The sequence below is a fragment of the Camellia sinensis genome, chromosome 4 (genome assembly GCF_055761805.1).
Source record: "Camellia sinensis isolate YWXY chromosome 4, ASM5576180v1, whole genome shotgun sequence".
Taxonomy (NCBI): Eukaryota; Viridiplantae; Streptophyta; class Magnoliopsida; order Ericales; family Theaceae; genus Camellia; species Camellia sinensis.
The window spans coordinates 163,337,176-163,360,359 of NC_138964.1; the positions used below are offsets into that span (position 1 = coordinate 163,337,176).

Sequence of the window (23,184 nt, forward strand, 5' to 3'; positions counted from 1 at the left end):
ATTATGTGAGAAAAAAAAAAACAAACAAACAAACAAACATGTGAGATAAAGTTAATGTTAAAATTTATTAATTAAAAATAATTTTTTTTAAATAAAATTAATGCCGCAAAAAATAGTTCGTATTTGCGTGTAATTTTTTAGTAATATATTTTAGACCAGTTTTAAAGTTGATTTTTTTTTTATAAAATTATAAATATACCTAAATAAGTCTAAAAAAATTATAACAAAATTGGGGTGGGGGGGGGGGGGGGGGGGGGGGGGGGAACTTGTATACATAGAATCATAGAATGAGAGGAAGAGTGATGAAGGGGCCTTAAAATAATATTTTTGAGTTTTTTCCTTTTATAGTAATTGTAAGTTTTTAAATATTTTAAATAATTTTTTTTTTTACATTTTAAATTCAAAAAATTTACATATACTTAGAAGAAAAATATTTTTTAATTTTCTAAAAAAATACTAAATTCAAAAAAATATAAAATTTAATACATTTCTTATGTATTATATTTTTTTATAAATATTTTACTTTTTAACTATATCCAGATTAGGTACATTTAAAAAGTAAAATATAAATAAATTATTAAAAAAAGAGAAAATATCAAATCAAGGTAATTTAAAAAACAATAATTACAAATTAGTGAGAAGCAATATAAATATTAATAATTAAAATTATAAATTTTTTTTATGAATATGTAATTTTTTTTCCAAAATTTCACTAGGTGCAATTATCCCTTAAAAGAAAACATGTATGAATTATTTTTCATGTTGTCTTAGGAAAATTTAAAGTGAAAAGCTTAGTTAGAAATTGTTAGTTATTTTAAATCCCAAAAAAAAATGGATTGAAATTTTTTTTAATAAAAGTTTTCACGACATGCTAATGCATGCCGCGTAAAGTTATAAAATTTTACGACATGAAATGTATGTCGTCTTAAGTGTAAATATTTTACGACATATTTCTGTATGCTGTAAAAATATGCATTTTTACGACATGCTTTTGCATGTCATAAAAAAATCAGATTGAATTTTTTTTTTTTTTTTTTTTTTTTGTAGAAGTTTTCACGACATGTTAATGCATGTCGTATAAAGTTATAATATTTTACAACATAAAATGTATGTCGTCTTAAAGACAAATATTTTACGACATATTTTTTAAGTCGTGAAAATATACATTTTTTACGGCATACTTTTGTATGCCACAAATATATGAATTAACGACTTGCATGGCATGTATGTCGTTATTGAAAAATCATTAACGGCTTGTAAAAAAAAAATATTATAGAATGTACTAATTACAACATGCATTTGATGTATACCGTAAAATTGAAGCCATAAATAGTTAGTTTTGTTGTAGCGTGATTATAATGATCGCACAGACTAACAGCCAAATTCATAGAAAAAGCTTTTCTTTTTTCCTTTTTTTCTTTTTTCTTTTTTCTTTTTTTAAGGAGACCCAAAACCAAGTTTAAATATATATAAAGACACCAAAACCAAGTTTTATTTAGAGCTACTGGACTATATATAAACCTACAAAAGCCCCAAAACCATGAAAATTAAAAGCAACAGTGAAGGGTGTTGGAGTCTTAACACACCCTACCCAAAACAGTCCTTAAATTAAAAAAAAAGTACAGTTAAATTAAACCACAGAGAACTCTCCTACTACTACAATTAAATTAATTTGAACGCCTACGATTTGCGGGTTCCTTGTGGGCGTTGAAATAGACGGTGGCAACAGGCATGCCCAAGTCGAGGTGATGAGCGAAAGCGCGGGTGTTGAAGTTAGCCCTGGCCATGGGTTGCTCTACTTGTCCCAGAAAACCTACCTTTTGTTGGAAAAGTACTAGGATGTACCCCACCGATGGCAGCGGCCCCATATATGCCACCACTTCTTTCCCTGCATCCTCCTCCAAACCAAATATTCATTCATGTCAAGTTGAGTAACTGAGTATTATATATTAACAACATTATATGCTTGCTTCAATAATCAAAATCCTACATAAGGAATCTAAAATATTGCATTAATTTTCAACAATGCTTAATGGTACACAATTCGGGCACACTATATGATCAAATCAAATAAGCATAATTATTTAATTAATTTTTTTTTATTTTATCTTATACACTGACTTAAAAATTAAACAAAATAACTCCTCAAAAAAATAGGCCTTCCAGTGGGTCTACAATACAAGTCCTGGATTGGACTGTTCATTTTCTCATTCTATGAATGGATGGATAATCGTGAGATAACTTTTGAATTGGTTATCACCAAAACATTAAGCTACTTTATAACACGAGATAGTATGTTGAATTGTCAACTACCCGTTCAATTAAAGGAATAAGCTGTCAGAAAGAAATAAAATTTTATTACTTATATTATATCCTCGATCAAACAGTCATAAGTCTCTGTATATTTTCTCTCCTTTTCTATCCCAATTTATATAATCATTATAACTTTTATTTGCAATAGTTATAATAATAATAATAATAATATATTTAAACACATTAATAGTAAAATTCACATTAATAAACTCATGTAAAACTCATACTTTTGTGTTTAATCGTAAAAATAAAAATAAAAATAAAAATTTAAAAAAATCTTAGTTTCTGTCTCTCTATTCTCTTCATTCTGATTCTCTCACTCAGTTTCTGAGTAGAATATACCTGAAATAACTTTTCATTTTAGCAGTGACTTGTTGTGATACAGAATAGAGCCACATGGGGCAACATTAGCGTGCCATGTGTGTTAACAAAGAGCTCTAAGAGCTACTATGCTTTGGGAAGTGGGAGACCAAGCCAAGTGGCGAGGACGTGTCACTATACAGTATATACTCGATGCCAGGATAAATCAGGTGTCATCTAAATCCATGCATGAAGAAGTAACAGTGCCACATACACGTGTATGTGAGTCCATATATATGTGACGTTATATATGCATGACGATATGAATTCCCTACATGCTTGACACGTGCCCTGTCCCAATCAAGGGAAGGGTCATTTATGTCCTTTTTTTTTTTTTTGTACCGAGGTCATTTATGTCCTATGATAAGATTTTTAAGCTGCGCACACGTGTCAAATTACTATTGGGTTTAGTATGAGGTCTAACTCAGCAAATATCAGAGTTTGATTTCAATTATATGAATTCAATTTTTTTTTAAATTGAATTTTTTATTTTTCATATTTTTATTTATTTTTAATGAATATTTTTAAAATTTTAAATAATTTTTTTTTTACTTTTTTAAATACACCTTACTTAGATGTATTTAAGTAGTAAAATATTTATAAAAAAAATATTTTAAAAAATTAATAAATATACAAAAAAATAAATAAAAAAAACGAAGTATATTTTTTTATATATATCTTTTTAGTATTTAGTGAATTTTTTTAAAAGAAATTCACAAATATTATACTTTTTAAGTGTATTTTATGTTAGGTGTGTCTAAAATTTTTTTAAAAAAACATGCTTAAAATATTAAAAAAAATCATTGAAAACAAAAAAATACGAAAAATAAAAAAATAAACTTTTCTGAAAAGTGTTTTCTAGAAACCAAAACCAAACAAACTGTAATATTTCATAAGCTAAATTGCAAACACAGATTTATTTAAAATAGAGATTGTCCCCTGTAATTTGAAAAATCACATAATTTTTTTTTATTTAAGAGAATTAACTAAAAAAATAAAAATTTTAATTACTCTCCTATACAATAATAAAATTGCTTAAACTATTAATTGAAATAAATTTCTAACATCATTAAAAACTGTTTATTAACTTGGTAATTTATTGATAAAAGGATCATTTGTTACGAAATTATAAATTTTGATGAACAAATGTAATTTCCATAATCACATGAAATAAATCATATTTTAAACAAATTTTAAGGATGTATTTATAATTGACCCTATTTCATATCAAGAAACCATACACATAAAATATGAAGAAAAATAATACGTAATATAAATTTAATTATTATATAATAAAAATTATATTTTGAATGAATCTGAATCTGATAATTTGCCTATGTACTTTTTCTATGTTTGTGTTCTTGTTCGGAATTATTGCATGGAAAATAGTACTTGTAGAAATACAAGACACACTAAATATAATATCTTATAAAAAAAAATTGTTATATAATTCTTCATGACTATTGAATAATTATTGCTTACTCATTTGGGTATTATGCAACTTTTGTATATAAAAATTCTGATGTAATTTTAGTGACATTTTATTTTAAAATAATATATCATAATATTAAATTGGTCCAAATATCCGATTATTAAAAACAATTACTCTATATAATTTTTTATATTTATATATCATTTTGCAAAATTTTAAAGAATCGCCATGCACATAATTTCTACATGCATCACCACCTGCCTCGTAATGAATATTTTCAAAAATAAATTTTTTTATAAACATTAATATGTAAAATTATAATCTTTTCTATGATTTTGTTGTTAAGTTTTGAAGGCAACACTAATAGGTTATTTTTCCACAAAATAATGAGAACTCATATATTTGGATTTGGATTTATAAACAATAATTACAATTATCAAGGCAGCAAATAGCAGCAGATGGTTGAGCTGGCTCCTCAGTGTCAACCTAATCAAGGTTGAATTTGTTTGGCTATAATGCTCTTTGCACCTACTTCCTACCTCTATTATTATTACTTGATTATTATTAATAAAGTGGTTTCTTTTGCTGTTTCAAAAAAATCAAGGCAGCAAATAGAACAGATATATAGCATATTACCCAACAAAAAAAATGTACTGGAATATACATGTATATAGATACCTAATCAAAAAAAAATATATGTATATACATATATATATATATATATAACTTTTTTTTTTCTTTCTAATTCATATGATGAGGAAGAAGCAACTTAGATTACCTTGAGTAGGACCGGTACCACCAGGAATATCTGTCACAATCCTGATAAATTTACAAAATTCTACACAAATTAATAATGAATCCATCTACATTAGCCATATAAATCAAACAAAATAACTAATTCATGGGGAGAAACTAAAAAGAAAAATTTAATTATTTAATATTAGGATGATCAAAGTTTGGGCATGTTTCGCAATGCCAACCTAGTTGGAATGGCTTAACGTTGCTATAATACCTCTTGCATCCACTCCTTTTTATTGATATAGGTTTGTATGCATGTTCATATTTTATTCATGCCGATAAAAATAAAAATAAAAATAAATAAAATAAAAAAATTGATCGAAGTTTGCTCATTATGACATGGAAGTTTATGTCTCAACATTATGGGAGTGAGACCTATTATATTAATACAGTAATGACAAGTCAAAATGATAGTATAAAATTTAATTTGTTCATAACAATATTATTCCCAAAAAAGAAAAAAGCACTAACCAATGCACCCATTCACGCATGGAGGGTTCACTGGGACTTGGTGAATCAGGATCAGTCATCACCTGCATGCATGATCAAACTTGATTAGTTTGTCAAAAAAATAAAATTAGAAATGAATTAATGAAGACTGAAACACTTGAAACCAAAATAAGAAACTAGATGAGAGAGGAGGGGGGGGGGGGGGAGAATGGAAAACAAACCAGAGTGTAGAGTTGATGGGGTTGACCAGAGATGGTGACTCTAGGAGGATTAGAGGCAATAGAAGGCTTGATGTCACAACCATTAGTGACATGTTTGGAACCAAAGTAGACATTCATAGTGACACTTGGTACAAACATGTCTACCACATCCCCTATTACTCTCCCTACCGCCAATGGATCAATTGAGGCCGCCATGATCTCTGATCAACAAAACTCACTTTTATATCTATATCTATATATATATATATATAGATATATGGAGGATTGATGAAATGTATAGCTTTTCTCAAACCATGACACCAATGTCAATGTGGTTTGTATCCTAAAAATGTACTAGCTAGTAGCTATAGTTTATATATGGGGCAAAATTTACTTTAACTTTGTTGTTTGAGATCGAAACATTTTTTTTTACCTCTTTATGGCTTAAAATGTAATCGTTAACCTGTTAAATATTATAATATCCTTAAATTTTATATCTTTTTTTTTATATACATAATTTTTAATTTCTAATATTAATTCAATTAAATCACAATTAATCATATTCTCATCAATAAAGTTTCTTCGATGCAACCTAGTTCGGATTGTTAAGTCTTGCTTTGATGCTCTCTGTACTGTAACAACCCAGATTTTTAATTGTTATGTAGAATTTATACTAATATTATTTAATCTCAGTTCGGAAAATATATAATTTATTGTATATTATTATGTGTAATTTTATAAAATAATATAATTATTAAAAGTTTAGGGGTCAAAATATAAATAATAATAATATAGATAATATAAATAATAATAATAATGGGTGTGGAAGTAAAATAAATAATTAATTTTATGTTGATAAATAATAAAGTGTAATTTAATTAAAAAATTAAATTATTTATATAATTATATTAAAATATTAGGTCAAAGAGTAATTATCTTAAATATCTATTAAGGATAAGAACGAATCTATATAATTAATTATCGAATCTGAGATGAGGGACACGCGTTGGCCGAATAACGCGTTCACCTCTCTATAAAGAGAGAGAGGTGATCTGCAGTAACGAAAGAAGAAAGGAAAGAAAAGAAAGAAGAAAGAGAGAAGGAAATGAGAGAAAGGAAAGGAAAGAATAGTAGAAGCTAAAAGGGTCTTTGATGGTGAAAAGAAAGAGTAAGGTATTAAAGTTAAGGTGAGTTATATTATACCTTGAGTTACCAAAATGTATTTTACTTATATTTTGACTTACCAAAATCTATTTTATAAAAGTTATGTTTTATTAGTATATTTATAAAAGTTATGTTTTATAAAGGTTTCAGTCACGTGGTTTTATTTCTGAACCCTATTTGTTTAAAAGGAAACTCATGGATATGTCTGTTTATATTTTAAAGAATATTTAGCTATGACCTTATATGAAAATACGTTTTGTAAGTACCACCACGGGAGTCCCATGCCTTGGGGGACTTAAATAACCATTGGCTTAGTGAGTCCTATGCCTTGGGGGACTGAAATAACCATTGGCTTAGTGAGTCCTATGCCTTGGCGGACTGAAATAACCATAGGCTTAGTGATTGACCACTTTGTGGGCCAGTGTTTGTCGTGGATCCATTGACCAGTGTGGTGCTTGGCACTTAGTGATGTACCGTGGTTATGGTTGTATAGTGATTTTCATATTATATGATCTGAAGTATATATCAAATGATTTTCGTATTATATGTATCAAGCTCTTTTGGCCTAACTAATTATCCATGGAGAATTTTATGCCTTATATTCTTAGTATAATATTTCTCACTCTGCCATGAGCTTATAGTTTTTTACCATTTTCAGGTGACATGTCGGGGCCAGCGTGTGGAGTAGGCACAAAGCACTTCTATTGATGTATTTTTTTGTATGTAAAAATCGGCCTTTTTGGTCAATACCTTTTGTAATAAAAATAGACGCTCCAATGATTATTTTAGTACCCTTATTTAAATATTTCTTCCGCTTGCGTTTATTAAATTGTTTAAGGATTTGGCCGGAGGTAACCTCGGTTACTGGCCATCACGATGCCTAACCCTTGGGTACGGGGAGCGGGTCGTGACAAATGGTATCAGAGCAATGGTTTAAAAAAAAAAAAAAAAATCATCATTGGAGCATAGGACACACGCACGTTTAAGAAGTGGGATAACGGGTAATTAGTACCGAATTATTATATTTTGTTCGTCAATTTAATTATATTATAATTTTATATGATTATATGTATATAATAATTTTTTTTTTTTGTGTGCCTAATTTGTGAAGGATATTAGACATAATTTATATTTGTGATAGTAAAAGAAGGACAAGAAAAGAAGGATGTCAGGCTTAAGCACCACTAAAATTATAATATAATTAAATATATATAATTTTCAGTTCAGTATTCAAAAAAAAAAAATTTATTTTGATGTTTTTTTAAAGTGGATTCAAATTTTAAAGATACTAGTTTTAAAATTATTGCCCATCAATGAAAAGTTCATCTCAAATTTTTCAAATCTTGCATATCATTCTGTCATTGTGTTCTCATTTTTATCTATTTTTATCATAAACAATACGAATGAAAAGTTTTTAACGTCGCCTATTATTTCTCATTTTTGCCCAAACCAATTTTTGACAACTAGACAGTGAGTTATTTTTGGTAAAATTTTTTTTTGAGGTACTATTTTCTATCAGATTAATCATCTAATATATATACATATATATCAGAGTGCGCAGCGGATAACTTACACCTGTGACAAATTTCGAGGACGAAATTTTAAAAGAGGGGAAGATTGTAACAACCCAGATTTTTAATTGTTATGTAGAATTTATACTAATATTATTTAATCTCAGTTCGGAAAATATATAATTTATTGTATATTATTATGTGTAATTTTATAAAATAATATAATTATTAAAAGTTTAGGGGTCAAAATATAAATAATAATAACATAGATAATATAAATAATAATAATAATGGGTGTGGAAGTAAAATAAATAATTAATTTTATGTTGATAAATAATAAAGTGTAATTTAATTAAAAAATTAAATTATTTATATAATTATATTAAAATATTGGGTCAAAGAGTAATTATCTTAAATATCTATTAAGGATAAGAACGAATCTATATAATTAATTATCGAATCTGAGATGAGGGACACGCGTTGGCCGAATAACGCGTTCACCTCTCTATAAGAGAGAGAGAGGTGATCTGCAGTAACGAAAGAAGAAAGGGCGAAAGGATCCTCTAGGGTAACTCTCTAGAGTGATCCTCTAGAGTGGATGATCCGACGGCTGTGGTTAAGCCTCACCAAAACGACGTCGTTTTGGTGAGGACTTTCAAAAAAAAAAAAAAAAAAAAAAAAAAAAACACAGATTCGGGGATTTCAAACTTCCCCCCACATATTGAAGAACTATACAGACAGACGGCGGGAAGAAGCGAGCGAAACAAGAGAGTGAAGAAGAGTTTGTTTGAGGCCGATACCTGCATCCCCGTTGCCCCGCCGTCGTGCCGCCGTGCCATCGCCCCTGCTCCCTGCTCTGCTCCAACCGATTGAAACGCATATAGGTATAGTTCGATTTTGTTTTTTTTTTAAATTTGTGGGTTTGGTCTGTGGGTTTGGTCTGGTTTTGTGGGTTTGGTCTGTTTTTTTTTTTAAATTTGTGGGTTTGGTCTGTGGGTTCGATTTTGTTCTAAACAATCCTTTTTTTAAATTTACAGATTCATGTTTTAGAAGAGATTCATGTTTTAAAAACATGAATCTGTTTTAAGGATTGTTTAAATTTACAGATTCATTGTTTTTAAATTTACAGATTCATGTTTTAGAAGAGACCAAACCCACAGATTCATGTCAGACATCAATTTTAGTGTCTGAACAAGGATTGTAGGAATATAATTATAGGTAGTGAATCATCTGTTAGGAGGTGAACCACCTGTTGGGCCTAAGTAGTATAGGTAGTGAATCATGTATGAAGCTGTACACGAACGAATTGATGCTCTTTACAGATTCAGACATCAATTTTAGTATCTGAACAATGATTGTTTTTTTAGAAGGGATTGTGTGAATCGAAGTTTCTCTTAGGCTAGAATTCATGTCTGTAAATTTAACAATCAATTCCATGTTTGATAATTGAACCCTGAAAGAATCATTAGTATATGGAACTTAAACTTTGAAGCCCAAAAGAAACACAACTGAACTCTCAAACTGATTTTAATAAGAGGCACACTCAGAATTTTATTGAAAGTATTAGTGAAGTAGTTATAAAAAAAAAAAAAAAAAGGGAACAAAACTACAAAAGAAATACATTGATCCTTAAAGGAGGCATGGCCAAACAGTTTGCAGTGGCTTATGTACTAGTAGAATTTAAACTTTAAGTCAAAATTGAATCCACCAGGAGTATGCAGCACTGTTTATTGACTGAAGCAACATAAATAGTTTAGGTAACATATTTTTAATTATATATTTGGAACAATAGTTTAGATATATATATATATATTTGAATTTGATTCTCTTTCAGTGTGTTCAGTATGTTGCAGAGACTGCTCTCTTTGAACTTTGTAATCCAATCAACAATAAAAATGAATAACATGAGACATGCCCTCTCTCATTTTTTTTCCATGCACTGTTAATTGCATTTTCTAAACCATTTCTTGATCTATAATGTTCCTTGTTTCTTTATATATATTCAAGTGGTACATTTGTTATTCGTTGATTATCTTATTCAGTTTGTATACAGTTTTTATGCTAATATGGAGCACTTCTTAATTTTTTAAGTGACTTGGCACATTCAAATGGAACCTAACAATCATGAGAATGACGGGGGTGAGTGTGATTGGAAGCCTAGAGTTCGCATGACGTTTGATACAGAACAAGAAGCATATGATTTCTATAATACTTATGGAGGAAGGTTGGGCTTTAGTATTAGAAGGGGTTATGTAAACAAGAGCAAAGACGGGCAAATCACTTCAAGGCAATTTGTTTGTAATAAGGAAGGATTTCGGGTTGTCGACAAGCGAGATTCATTAACAAAAAATCCTAGGCAGGAAGTGAGGACTGGTTGTCAAGCCCGAGTTGTCATTAAGTGGGATAGGAATATTCAGAAATTTTTTGTTAGTGATTTTGTTGAACAACATAATCATATCTTCGTACCAGCAGAATGTACGCATATGTTACCATCCCAAAGGAAGATATCTGCATCACAGGCAACCGAAATAGATTTAGCCGAAAGATCTGGAATCCGTCTTAATGCTGCATTTGAGCTCATGGGTAATGAAGTTGGTGGAAGGGAGTCGCTTGGGTTTACAAAACTTGACCAAAAAAATTATTTGAGAACGAAGAGGCAAAACAGTTTAGCATATGGGGAGGCAGGTAGCATTTTGCAATATTTTCGTGACAAATCATTGGAGAATCCATCTTTTTTTTACTCGGTCCAATTAGATAACGAGGAGCAGATTACGAACATATTTTGGGCCGATGCTCAGATGATCATGGATTATGGGCAATTTGGTGATGTTGTCACTTTCGACACTACTTACAAGTTAAATAGTGCACATAGACCATTTGCGTCTTTTGTTGGATTAAACCATCATAGGGAAACTGTGGTATTTGGTGCAGCTTTGATGTATGATGAGACCGCCGATTCTTTCGTATGGCTGTTTAGAAGATTCTTGGAGGCAATGTCAAGTAAGGCTCCAAAAACAATTTTTACGGATCAGGATGCTGCAATGGCTAAGGCCATACCTATTGTCATGCCTAACACAACCCACCGCCTTTGCACTTGGCATTTGATGCAAAATGCATTAAGGCATGCAAATTCTATCTTCAAGGATAAGGCGATGAAGGATAAGGGGATGAAGAGTGTTTTATACACGTTTATGTACGACATTGAGGATGAGGAAGAGTTTATGTTAAAATGGGAGGAAATGCTTGACAAGTATGAAGTAACAGATAATCATTGGTTGAAGTTAACATTTGGGGTCAAGGAAAAATGGGGTTGGCCATATGTTAGAAATGCATGGGGTGCGGGCATGAGTAGCACCCAACTTAGTGAATCCTTTAATGCTTTCTTGAAGGATTTCATTCGGTCTGATCATAACTTAATGCAATTTTTCATGCATTTTGATCGAGTTCTATCTGAGAAAAGGTACAAAGAGTTACAAGCTGAATATGCTCTATGCCAAAAGTTGCCCAGGGTGAATATTAAAGTGAAGATTATGGAGCAAGCTGCAGCTGTTTACACAAATAAAATTTTTGAAGAATTTCAGGATGAGTATGTCAAGTCCCTTGAAGTCAACATTGAAGAAATTGAACACCATGGTGAGAGTACCGTTTATACGGTTCTTGATAGTGATGGTATAAAGGTGAGGAAGGTGAGGCAGGAGTGTGATGATTCGGTCACTTGCAATTGTAGGAAGTTTGAAATGAAGGGCATTTTGTGTAGTCATTGTTTGAAGATCCTTAGAGAAAGACTCAATTTGAAAGAGATTCATTCACAATATATTCTGAAGAGATGGACTAAAAAAGCAAGATCTGAAAATGTGAAAGATAGGTGTGGGCATGATATTCAGGTTGATGTAAGGTTGCATCAAACTTCACGTTATAGGTCATTGATGGCAATATTCAGATCAGTAGCGTGTAGAGCTTCTGAAAGTGAGGAAACATATAATTTGACGGTAGAGAAAGCGGATGAATTAATTGCAGACATTGAAACCATGTTAACCGCAAAATTCAATATGCCTTGTTCAGATACTATTCAAGAAGAAAGCCCCCCCAACACATGCCCCGAAAGCTTTGAAGTGGATGGTGTAGCGGATAAAAATGTAGTCCAAGCAAAAGGACTCAAGAGAAAAGAGTGCACTAGCAAGGGACGGAGGCGGACAAAAGGTGGTTTGGAGCTTGCTTTGGCAAAGAAAAATAAAACAAGTTCACATAATGCTTCTCAAACTTCCATGTCTGTTACTCCTCAAAGTCCTCCCTTATTTCCGGCAAGTGCTCCTGAAGCACCTCCCTTAATTCCTCAGTCGGCTCCTTTATTTTCAAGTGTTCCTCAACTTCCTCCATTCTCGCCGAGTGTTCCTCAAGTTAGAGCTTCTCCATCTCAATTTATGTATCCCGCCTATGATGTAAGTTAGTTTAATAAAAAGTGTTAGTACGGATTTGTAGGTGACTATTATCATTTTAGATTGATATGTGTTTGCTATTGTTGCAGCCAAGTTTTCTTCATCACAATATGCATTTTTCAATGCCATCGATGTATTCCGTCCATGGAACCTATCAAGCATTGCTTAACAATGCAAGTAGTTATCACTCGCAAGCTTCAAATAGTCCCGCCTGTAGTGAAGTAATTTAGTTTTCACCTTTCCTCATTGATTTTGTCATTAATTCATTTAAAGTTCCATTTTAATTTATGGTTCCTCTTCTGTAATATTAATATCTTCTTTTTTGTAGGTACTATACGGTCGTGGTCGTGGTCGTGGCTGTGTCCGTGGGCATGGGGATGTCGATCACAAGCGAACATCTTAGTGTTATTTTGTTTTCAGAATTTTTGTGAAGGGCATTTTGTTGGATATGTAATATTCAAAACCTGAAATGTTGATGAACTTTTGATTAGTTTTTGCTTCATTTTTGTTGAATTTTCTGTGCAAATGTTGCTGAAACTTTGGAGAATGAGCTTCATACATAACTACGATAAGGATGGTCGTACTGTGTTAGAGATTAGGAATTAGGCGAATAAGCTTCATATATATGCATTAGTAAGATAATGTTGCTGGTACTGTGTTGGGCAGCAGCATATGTAATCTGTTGAAGCATATCTCTTAGTTATGCATATATCTTAGTTATGCATATATATGAAGCATACAAACAGCATGGATTCAACAGCCACTGGTGTAAGGTTGTTCCTGGTGTAAGGCCACAACAGATGCAGCTGCTGGTGTAAGGCCACAACAGATGCAGCTGCTGGTGTAAGGGCACAACAGCAGCATAGGTTCACATGGGTGTGTTATTCACATCCCATATCTCCATTTCCGGAAGGAGGATGATCTGTTGCTTTTGAAGCACTGTGTTGAGGACTACATTGAATTATTGACATCTTGTGCAACCTCATGTTCATTCTTGCAGTTAAGTATGAAGCTCGGCTTGAGGATGGAACACTTGTGTCAAAATCTGATGGGGTGGAATTCACTGTTGGAAATGGTTTGTATTGTTGAAATTAGTTTTAATATCGTTTTTCTTTTATCTTCTTGGTTTATAGGTTATTTTCAAGTATTTCTTGACATGGTGATCCTTTGTGCAGGGTATTTCTGTCCTGCCTTGTCAAAAGCTGTGAAAACAATGAAAAAGGGTGAAAAGGTCCATCTGACAGTGAAGCCACAATGTAAGTTCACTTAACATATCGCTTGAACCTCTGCTATGATAAGTAATATGGTGTTAAATTTTCATTAATCTTTGTAATTTGCCACAGATGCATTTGGGGAGAAGGGCAGACCAGCAACTGGTGAGGAATGTGCCGTGCCACCAAATGCCACTCTTCAGATAAATCTTGAATTGGTTTCATGGAAAGTTGTTTCAGAAATTACCAATGATAAGAAGGTTTTAAAGAAAATATTGAAGGAAGGAGAGGGATATGAGCGTCCAAATGATGGAGCAGTTGTTCAAGGTAACTAATTTATGTGGACAAAAAACATAATAAAATAATTTATTATTTACTTCATGTTAGAGATTGGGCAGTCCTATAATTTTATATTCTACCTTTCTGTTGTGGGACAGTAAAATTGATTGGGAAGCTGCAAGACGGGACTGTCTTTCTGAAGAAGGGACATGATGAGGAGCCATTTGAATTCAAAATAGATGAAGGTAATTAGCATAATCTTGGCTATATTATCATTTTTTTGAAGATTTTTGAGTTTCTTGTTTTCTAAATCATTCTAAGCTTGACTTGGGATTGAATTTTGAACAGAACAAGTTATTGATGGACTTGATAAATCTGTCAAAACAATGAAGAAGGGAGAGATTGCGCTTGTAACAATTCATCCAGATTATGCTTTTGGTTCATCCGCATCACACCATGAATTAGCTGTTATACCTGCCATTTCCGGAAGGAGGATGATCTGTTGCTTTTGAAGCACTGTGTTGAGGACTACAATGTACCTCCTGAGCTACAATGTACCTCCTGAGCACAGGTTCTCCTTGCTAACCAGAATCAGATATGCTCATGCCTTTCGTTCTCCTAGAGTATGCAGGTTGTACAGTCGGGTCTGTCTTCCTGCATTCATTGTGCTCGTGCAGTCTAGTGATGCTCATGATGCACTAGTATCCTTTTTTGCTAATGAGGCAGAGCATAAATTTCAAGTTATAAATTTCTTTTTGTAATTATTTTCTTTACTTCTTCTATTAATTCTGTTAAAAATGGTATGCAGGTTGATGACATGAACACCACTTCCCATTGGATTTTCCCAAGTTCAAATCCCAACACTTGGCATGGTTCTGCACGTAATGCCAGATTTGAAATGGTAAAGTATTGTATTTATTAGTTTTTTGCAAAATTAGCTTAGTTTGATTTCTAGTTTTCCATAAACAAGTCTCAACATTGCTAGATTCTAATGTAACCAGCTGCATCACTATCATTCAATCTGATAGCAATCTTCTTTAGAGCTCAGATATGATTGCATGACATCACACGTGTCAATGTAATTAATAGATTCAGCATCAGAGCGACGCCGAGGAGGATGGAGACTGGGTTCTTCAGCAAGATCCCTCCTAAACTCTTTCATCACATCCTCAAATTCCTCTCTTCTGAGGTACGAGTCTGTATGTATATTATTGGGCCAATTTTTTTTTTTTTCTGTATATTAGGGAAAAAATATTGTTTCTTTCCCCCATGAATCAAATCAATTTTTATAAATGCTTATTCATCATAATTCGAAAGTTTAGAAGGGAAAGTTTGCTTTTAAGAAAATGTTTTTTATTTTTTCTTTGTTAAATGATACCTCCAACTACCTTGTTGACAAACTTGGCTTATTTCAATCATTTGTGGTAAATGTCCAGCTGTTTGTGATGTCTCTCTACAGTTTGAACTAGAGCCTAGACTAGCGACTACATAAAGGATGCATGTGAAATTATGTAGTATTTTCTTGTAGTATTTGGTTTTAGCGGTTATCTTAAATGTCTTAGTATATCTTATTGGATTCTCAAATGTTGGTTCTGCTCATTTGACTTGCATCTGTATTGTGCTTGCATGTAATGCTTATGGTTGTTAGATGATATCCCCTAGTATTTGTTGTCGATTGTCTTGAGTTGGATGATAATGGGCTTCACTCAAAAAATTCATATTCCACAAGTATTCACGAGCTTTCATCTGGATCTGATATAATGGTTCTCCTCCCCCCCCCCACCAAACTGTTAATTTCTATTGATGAATGGCTGTGCAGATCACTCCGCCACCCATCTCAAAAACCGATTTTGATAAGGTTGTTGCCCGACAGAGGCCAACTGTGAGCAAAGGTGACCTTCACGTGCATGAGAGATTCACAAGAGAGTTTGGAGAGGAAGGCTGATCAAATATTGACTCAATGTTATCCATTTGTGGAATTGCTGCCATTTGTATTTTATAAATATATAAATATATGTCGCAGCTGGATTTGGGGATGTATTTATTAATCTATTTTAAAGCTTCTTCCATTTCTAAAGGTGATACAACAGCTTAGGCTTTTCTTCTGTATTGAGGTGTTATTACTTTTTAAATTTGTTAATTGATGTAAAAAACAGATTCTGTAGTATTGCTTCACTAAAAAGCCTAGCCTTGCTATTTGCCAACTTGTGAGCCTCTTTTACTGGCATAGTTATGCTTGTGAAAACTCTTAGGTAGTGTTTGGGATTTTCATTTTGATAATGCATTTTTTTTAATAAATTTTTTTTTTTTACTGAATCAAATGTTAGAGTAGACATCTTTGATAGAATGAACCAATCATTCCAATGAAATAAACATAGTATCCAAATTTAGTGAAAATACCATTCAATGGTAAATTACAAAAACAATCAGTTTGGTTAAAACAAATCTGTTCAACTCAAACATGTTATTGAACAATCAGTTCAAATCTGTTTCATTGAACATGTTATTCAATTCAACATGTTCAACTCAAACAAATCTGTTATACACTCAATAGATTTCACAAACCAATAATTCAACAGATTTCATCTCAAACGTTCAACCTGTTATACATTTCCACCTGTTTGGCAGCATACATTTCAACTTTAGCATACAGATTTCACAAACCAATAATTCAACAGATTTCATCTCAAACAAACCTGTTATACACTTGTTTTTGCAAGCCATAAGATTTTTAAGCACCAAAAAAATATTACAAAACAAGAACAAAAGTACATTACATTCATAGCATGTTCGAAAACCTAAAATACAAAAGTACATTGTTCTTGAATACACAAAATACACAAAGTAGCTTACATTGAGTCATTTACAAGATAAAGTACAAAAATACACAAAATACAATGACATAAGTCATTGCCTTGAACATCTTCTCCATCCTTTCAAGCCTTCTATCATGCTCACCAAGCGTTGTCCTCAGATCATTAATTTCTTCTGTTGTTGACCGAGGTCCAGCATTGGTTGAAGTTGATGCGGTAATGTCGTCGTCGTCGTTGTCGTCGTCGTCTGCGAACCACCTGAAGTAATTGCAGTGGTTGTTCGTAGACTACAATGGACAATAATTAGTTAATCAATAAAGGACAAACGAAATTTGTAAAACTAACAAATTCATTTATAAAACAGGTACTTACATATTTTCTTGGGCAAACAAAATAGACACGTCCTTTATTTCCATTTGCATTGGTTCGCACAATACGCACGGAAGCTATTCTTCCACAATTACAAAACCTTGGCTTTAATGTCAAGTTCGTATTATTAGTAGAAGATGAAGTCATTTGTTTATCTGCATAAAAAATACCAACAGATTCATCTTTAATTTTATTTTATGTTTGGGTGTGGAAATATGTAGTGTAACAGATATTGATGTGAAGCATATACTTCCGACAAATCAAGTAATTATAGTGTTGAAAAACACATACTGATTAGGAGTGTCCAACTTCAGTTGCTGGTGCATTCAAGCCAAGTTGAAATGAAAAGAGAACTATTAATTCGCAAGCCCAAGTCAACAAGACAGTTCACAGAACTAATAATGTCAGATATTATCAATGAAGATTATATTAAGGTGGAACTTCCCACTACCAACTTTAAAGCAACCCTATGAATTGAATGACAAGTAAACTATGAATTAAAAAGCTCGAGTATACATGACATATTCAAAACACAATCACACAACTCTGCAACATCCCAACCAACCAACCAGAACAGTTGAAGTGACATCTAACCTTTCCCATGTGACATAAGCTAAAACCCTATTTCAGTCCTAATGTGGATCGTGCATCACAGATCAGCAAGGGAGTTCTTCCAAGTCACTAGTTACATCACTGCTCAGATGTGGTGAAAAATAAGCAAGGGTTCCCACACTTTAAAAAGAGAACTAATATTATTTGTTTACAAGAAACTAAATGGGTAAGAAAAAATCTAACGAATGGAGTTCTTCAATGTTTTAAATTACATAATACTTAGACCTCTTTTCATCGATCATTCACTAGTTATGCGAATGAAAAAATTGATATTATTATCTTTTTTATATTGAAATGTATACTTTATCTTATTATCCTTATATTTTCACAATATTTGCATTACATATGATCCATTTGACTTTATTAAAAGAGAATTCAATGTCTACAAATTTAGACTTGTTATATTTTTTTTTTTCCAAACCTTAAAGAAGATCAATGTAATTTACCTTCTAATATAAAGACTTGGGGTCACTACTGTACATTGTGCAAAATAGTAATTGTTGTGTAGCTTGTGAGACATATTTCAAGTCCTATTTTGATAAACCTTTCATTTTTTTAAAAAAAAAATATTGAGTAACCAGAGAAATACTGTCTTCCAAACTCTTACATTCTCTTACATTCCTCTGTCTTCCAAACTCAGAATGCCTATTTTATGATCAACCAGAGAAATACTATATTTAAATTACACACAGATTAAATTATACAAATAGAGGGTCATTTTAAATTACATACAGATGCCCATGTTTGGAATTTAAATACTACAGCTTTGTGTCGTTAATTTAAATTACACACAGATTAAATGTCCATTTCAGGCCCATTACACACAGATGCATATATATATATATATATATATAAATATATTCATAAATTTCTTTGATGATTCCAATCATCTACAGTTCGGTTCCTCTAAGCATAGATCTGAAATAAATCATGTAAAAAGGTCTCAAATCAAAACCGTAAGATCATATTTTTTGATTTTTTCCCTAATTTTTTGAATCAAAGCCCTAAATTTTTTGAAGTTTAGAGGATGAAACGAACCTGTGGTTTTTTCTTTCAATCTGTTGAGTATGGTGACCCAGCGGTGTGGCGAGCGGCAGCGGCGACGGTGCCCTTCTCTCTCTCTCTCTCTAATTTCAGATTTGCATTCAACAGGAACCCTCGTTCGTTGTTTTGAAATCGGGCAAAAAGTTTTTTTTTTTTTTTTTTTTTTTTGTCCTCACCAAAACGACATCGTTTTGGTGAGGACGATTCTGAACCGTCGGATCATCCACTCTAGAGGATCACTCTAGAGAGTTACTCTAGAGGATCCGGACGCGAAGAAAGGAAAGAAAAGAAAGAAGAAAGAGAGAAGGAAATGAGAGAAAGGAAAGGAAAGGAAAGAATAGTAGAAACTAAAAGGGTCTTTGATGGTGAAAAGAAAGAGTAAGGTATTAAAGTTAAGGTGAGTTATATTATACCTTGAGTTACTAAAATGTATTTTACTTATATTTTGACTTACCAAAATCTATTTTATAAAAGTTATGTTTTATTAGTATATTTATAAAAGTTATGTTTTATAAAGGTTTCAGTCACGTGGTTTTATTTCTGAACCCTATTTGTTTAAAAGGAAACTCATGGATATGTCTGTTTATATTTTAAAGAATATTTAGCTATGGCCTTATATGAAAATACGTTTTGTAAGTACCACCACGGGAGTCCCATGCCTTGGGGGACTTAAATAACCATTGGCTTAGTGAGTCCCATGTCTTGGGGGACTGAAATAACCATTGGCTTAGTGAGTCCTATGCCTTGGGGGACTGAAATAACCATGGGCTTAGTGATTGACCACTTTGTGGTCCAGTGTTTGTCGTGGATCCATTGACCAGTGTGGTGCTTGGCACTTAGTGATGTACCGTGGTTATGGTTGTATAGTGATTTTCATATTATATGATCTGAAGTATATATCAAATGATTTTCGTATTATATGTATCAAGCTCTTTTGGCCTAACTAATTATCCATGGAGAATTTTATGCCTTATACTCTTAGTATAATATTTCTCACTCTGCCATGAGCTTATAGTTTTTTACCATTTTCAGGTGACATGTCGGGGCCAGCGTGTGGAGTAGGCACAAAGCACTTCTATTGATGTATTTTTTTGTATGTATAAATCGGCCTTTTTGGTCAATACCTTTTGTAATAAAAATAGATGCTCCAATGATTATTTTAGTACCCTTATTTAAATATTTCTTCCGCTTGCGTTTATTAAATTGTTTAAGGATTTGGCCGGAGGTAACCTCGGTTACTGGCCATCACGATGCCTAACCCTTGGGTACGGGGAGCGGGTCGTGACATGTACTTGCCTCTTTATTGATGCTTGTATCAGTCATTTTGTACTCTTATTTTCATTAATAAAGTTTTTTTTGCCAATAAAAAAAATCACAATTAATCATAAATTTTATAATAACTAAAATTTTAATCTAATTTCAATTTAATTATATTTAAATTATAATTAATCCTAAATCTTTAATTATTTCTTCCAATTATCAACTTTTTAATCTATTATATTTTATATCATAATTAATCATAAAATTTTAATTATTTATTGTAATTCTTAACATCTTAATATAATTTTAATATAATTATATTTTAGATAAATTCTTAATTCTTAATTATTTTATATTTTAAATCACTTCTTAATTATATTTTAATTAATATCTTAATTTAATTTGGGGAAATTACACATCAGGCTATTTTTATAAAAATAATTATAGATTAATGAAAAACTTTATCAATATTAATAATTAAAATTGTGAGTTTTTCAATAATTTTGTAGTTATTTTTCTGACTATCCACTTGTAATTTTCCCATTTAATTTTAGGTTTGGAAAAGTTGGGAATAAAATTATCTTTTTGTTATGTTAATTTGCCTTTATTTTTAGAAAAAATCAAGTTCACTCTAAAAAATGATGGGAGCGTGATATACTTTTCCAAACTAACAATAAGATTTTAATTCAAAATCATATTAATACTTTTTAATTATATTTGACTAAAAGGAAGTGAAGTGCTTCGATCTCAAACCAAGGGTAAAATGATTTTGCGTGCACATATATATGTATATATATATATATAAGAGTGTGCGCGGTGCGGTTCAGACGGTTTTGAGAGTAAAATTATAAACCGAAAGGCGGGTTAGCGGATTGGCGAATTGACAAATTGCGATTTGGGCGGTTTTTGGCAGATTGGCGGATTGAAGAATATTCTAATTAATTATCATACATTTGCATAATATATAACACTAATTTATATAATATTTTTTAGATATATAACACAAAGTAATTTTACATAATATGTTTTATATATATAATCACTAATTTGTAATAAATTTCATATTTTAAATCTTTTTCACACTCATTTTTACATTGATATTTTATTAAAATTTAAAAAATTTATATGTATTAACTTTAGCGGAGCGGAGCGGTTCAGTTGACGGATTATAAATTTTAAAGTTTAAACTGCGGCTAGCAATTAAAACGGTGTGAATTGATGCAGATCGGTGCAGTTTTAGCGGATTGAGCGATATTTTGCACAGTCCTATATATATATATATATATATATATATTAGAAGTGTATGAACAGTGACGCATGCTGAAAATGGGGCATATGAGAGAGAAGTGTATGAACAGTAACGTACGCTGAAAAAGGGGCATATGAGGGAGAGAAGTGTATGGAGAGAGAGAGAGAATTGATTTCAAAATTTCATATATTTTCCCAAATATTGATATAGTATGAGGACATTAGTGAAAGGAAAACAAATGTGACAAGGTGTATGCTTTATAAAATAAATAAATAGCAATAATTTAAATTCAAAATAATGTAATTGCATTAAATTTTAAACATCCATTTAAATGATAACTAATTATAGTAATGTCACTATCACTTATAAAAATTTGGCTTATACATTTTTGGTCTCAAATATTTAGTTCATTTATGTCATTTTAATTTTTAATATTTAAATTGTACCAATTTAGTCTCTAATTAATAAAAGTGTTTTAGTGGTTTAGTTTGATCCTTAATGTTTAAATTGTGTCAATAGTCTGTATTCTATAAAAAGTATTCAATTTAATTATCCAGTTGTGTCCATTAATAGAGTTATTGGAGGATTAAATTGAAACACTCTTTGTATATTAGAAACTAAACTGATACAATTTAAACATTTGGGTTGAAATTAAAATATTTTTATATATTGAAAATTAAATTGATACACTATATATTAAAGATCAAAACACACAACAGTAATATTTTGGAGATTAAAGATATAATTAATCCAACATTTTTCTTGCATAAATATAATATATATATATATATATATATTGCATATTATTATTCTAAATAGATGGTGTTTTATAAGTGTCTAATTTATTTTAAAAAAAATAAAAATAAAAATAAAAATAAAAATAAAAATAGCGAGGGAGGGAGGGTAAGGTGCCCAGCATGCATAAGGCAATAAAAAACGTAGAGATCAGGGAGGACAGTGTGCACCACGTGCGACCTCACCCCCTGAATCTATACCCCCCACTTGCTAATTCATTTTGACACGTGGCTGAAGAGATAGCGTCCCTTACCTCCAAATCCCCACCACGGTAATTGATTGTGATGATGGAAAAAGGCGTTTTTTTCTTCGGGATGACCATCTATCTCCCTCCGTGGACTTTGTTTGAGAGAGCATCCACATCAAATTTAACAATTTTTAAGTTAAATTATAATTTAAAAAAATATTTATACATAAATTTTAATTTTTATATTCCATTAAATCTTAATTAAATTTTTATATTCCATTAAATCTTAATTAAATTTATTTAGATGTTTAAGTACAATTAAATTTTTAATAATTGAAATTTCTTTTCAAATAATAATTGTTCATCATTATGATTATCTATAAAGAAACATGATAATTTGACATTTATTTTGATTTTCAAAATTTTAAAATATCAACTTTCAAATTGAAAAAATTTTAAAAAAATTATGCAAAAAAAAAAACTAGTCGGCTTGTTTGGTTTTGGTCTCCAGAAAACACTTTTCAGGAAATTTTATTTTTTTTATTTTTTGTATTTTTTTGTTTTCAATGAATTTTTTAATATTTTAATCAATTTTTTTTAATTTTTAGACTCACCTAACATAAATACATATAGAAAGTATAATATTTGTGAATTTTTAAAAAAAAATCACTAAATACCAAAAATATAAAAAAAATACGAAA

The 23,184-nt window shown here is 31.1% G+C and overlaps 3 protein-coding genes and 1 long non-coding RNA gene across 4 annotated transcripts; 2 read left to right on the top strand and 2 right to left on the bottom strand.

The window, feature by feature from the left end:
- Positions 1–1,667: 1,667 nt before the first annotated feature.
- Positions 1,668–9,844, bottom strand: LOC114323939 (protein MOTHER of FT and TFL1-like). Its single transcript, XM_082923800.1, has 5 exons — positions 9,836–9,844; positions 5,575–5,772; positions 5,375–5,436; positions 4,884–4,924; positions 1,668–1,888 (listed from the first exon to the last, which is right to left on the bottom strand). Exons 2-5 carry the CDS (start codon positions 5,767–5,769, stop codon positions 1,668–1,670), a joined length of 519 nt encoding a protein of 172 aa, XP_082779926.1. The 5' UTR covers positions 5,770–5,772; positions 9,836–9,844.
- A 492-nt stretch (positions 9,845–10,336) lies between these two features.
- LOC145824185 (protein FAR1-RELATED SEQUENCE 5-like) lies at positions 10,337–13,067 on the top strand. The gene is made up of 3 exons (XM_082923801.1): positions 10,337–12,667; positions 12,754–12,885; positions 12,993–13,067. Exons 1-3 carry the CDS (start codon positions 10,337–10,339, stop codon positions 13,065–13,067), a joined length of 2,538 nt encoding a protein of 845 aa, XP_082779927.1.
- A 550-nt stretch (positions 13,068–13,617) lies between these two features.
- LOC145823489 (peptidyl-prolyl cis-trans isomerase FKBP62-like) lies at positions 13,618–14,681 on the top strand. Its single transcript, XM_082922996.1, has 5 exons — positions 13,618–13,739; positions 13,840–13,920; positions 14,008–14,202; positions 14,313–14,399; positions 14,503–14,681. Exons 1-5 carry the CDS (start codon positions 13,649–13,651, stop codon positions 14,664–14,666), a joined length of 618 nt encoding a protein of 205 aa, XP_082779122.1. The 5' UTR covers positions 13,618–13,648; the 3' UTR covers positions 14,667–14,681.
- A 2,183-nt stretch (positions 14,682–16,864) lies between these two features.
- On the bottom strand, positions 16,865–19,139 carry LOC145823490 (uncharacterized). Its single transcript, XR_014365769.1, has 3 exons — positions 18,987–19,139; positions 17,340–17,491; positions 16,865–17,254 (listed from the first exon to the last, which is right to left on the bottom strand). It is a non-coding gene; the product is annotated as an uncharacterized LOC145823490 (long non-coding RNA).
- Between the last annotated feature and the right edge of the window lie 4,045 nt (positions 19,140–23,184).

Excerpts from the sequence above, each read along its gene's own strand:
- LOC114323939 (XM_082923800.1), bottom strand. The coding sequence starts at position 5,769 with ATGGCGGCCTCAATTGATCCATTGGCGGTAGGGAGAGTAATAGGGGAT. Across the intron at positions 5,437-5,574 it reads CCCATCAACTCTACACTCTG|GTGATGACTGATCCTGATTC; the intron begins GTTTGTTTTCCA and ends TCATGCATGCAG. Across the intron at positions 1,889-4,883 it reads TGGTACCGGTCCTACTCAAG|GGAAAGAAGTGGTGGCATAT; the intron begins GTAATCTAAGTT and ends AGGAGGATGCAG.
- LOC145824185 (XM_082923801.1), top strand. The coding sequence starts at position 10,337 with ATGGAACCTAACAATCATGAGAATGACGGGGGTGAGTGTGATTGGAAG. Across the intron at positions 12,668-12,753 it reads TTATGTATCCCGCCTATGAT|CCAAGTTTTCTTCATCACAA; the intron begins GTAAGTTAGTTT and ends CTATTGTTGCAG. Across the intron at positions 12,886-12,992 it reads ATAGTCCCGCCTGTAGTGAA|GTACTATACGGTCGTGGTCG; the intron begins GTAATTTAGTTT and ends TCTTTTTTGTAG.
- LOC145823489 (XM_082922996.1), top strand. The coding sequence starts at position 13,649 with ATGTTCATTCTTGCAGTTAAGTATGAAGCTCGGCTTGAGGATGGAACA. Across the intron at positions 13,921-14,007 it reads TCTGACAGTGAAGCCACAAT|ATGCATTTGGGGAGAAGGGC; the intron begins GTAAGTTCACTT and ends AATTTGCCACAG. Across the intron at positions 14,203-14,312 it reads TGATGGAGCAGTTGTTCAAG|TAAAATTGATTGGGAAGCTG; the intron begins GTAACTAATTTA and ends GTTGTGGGACAG.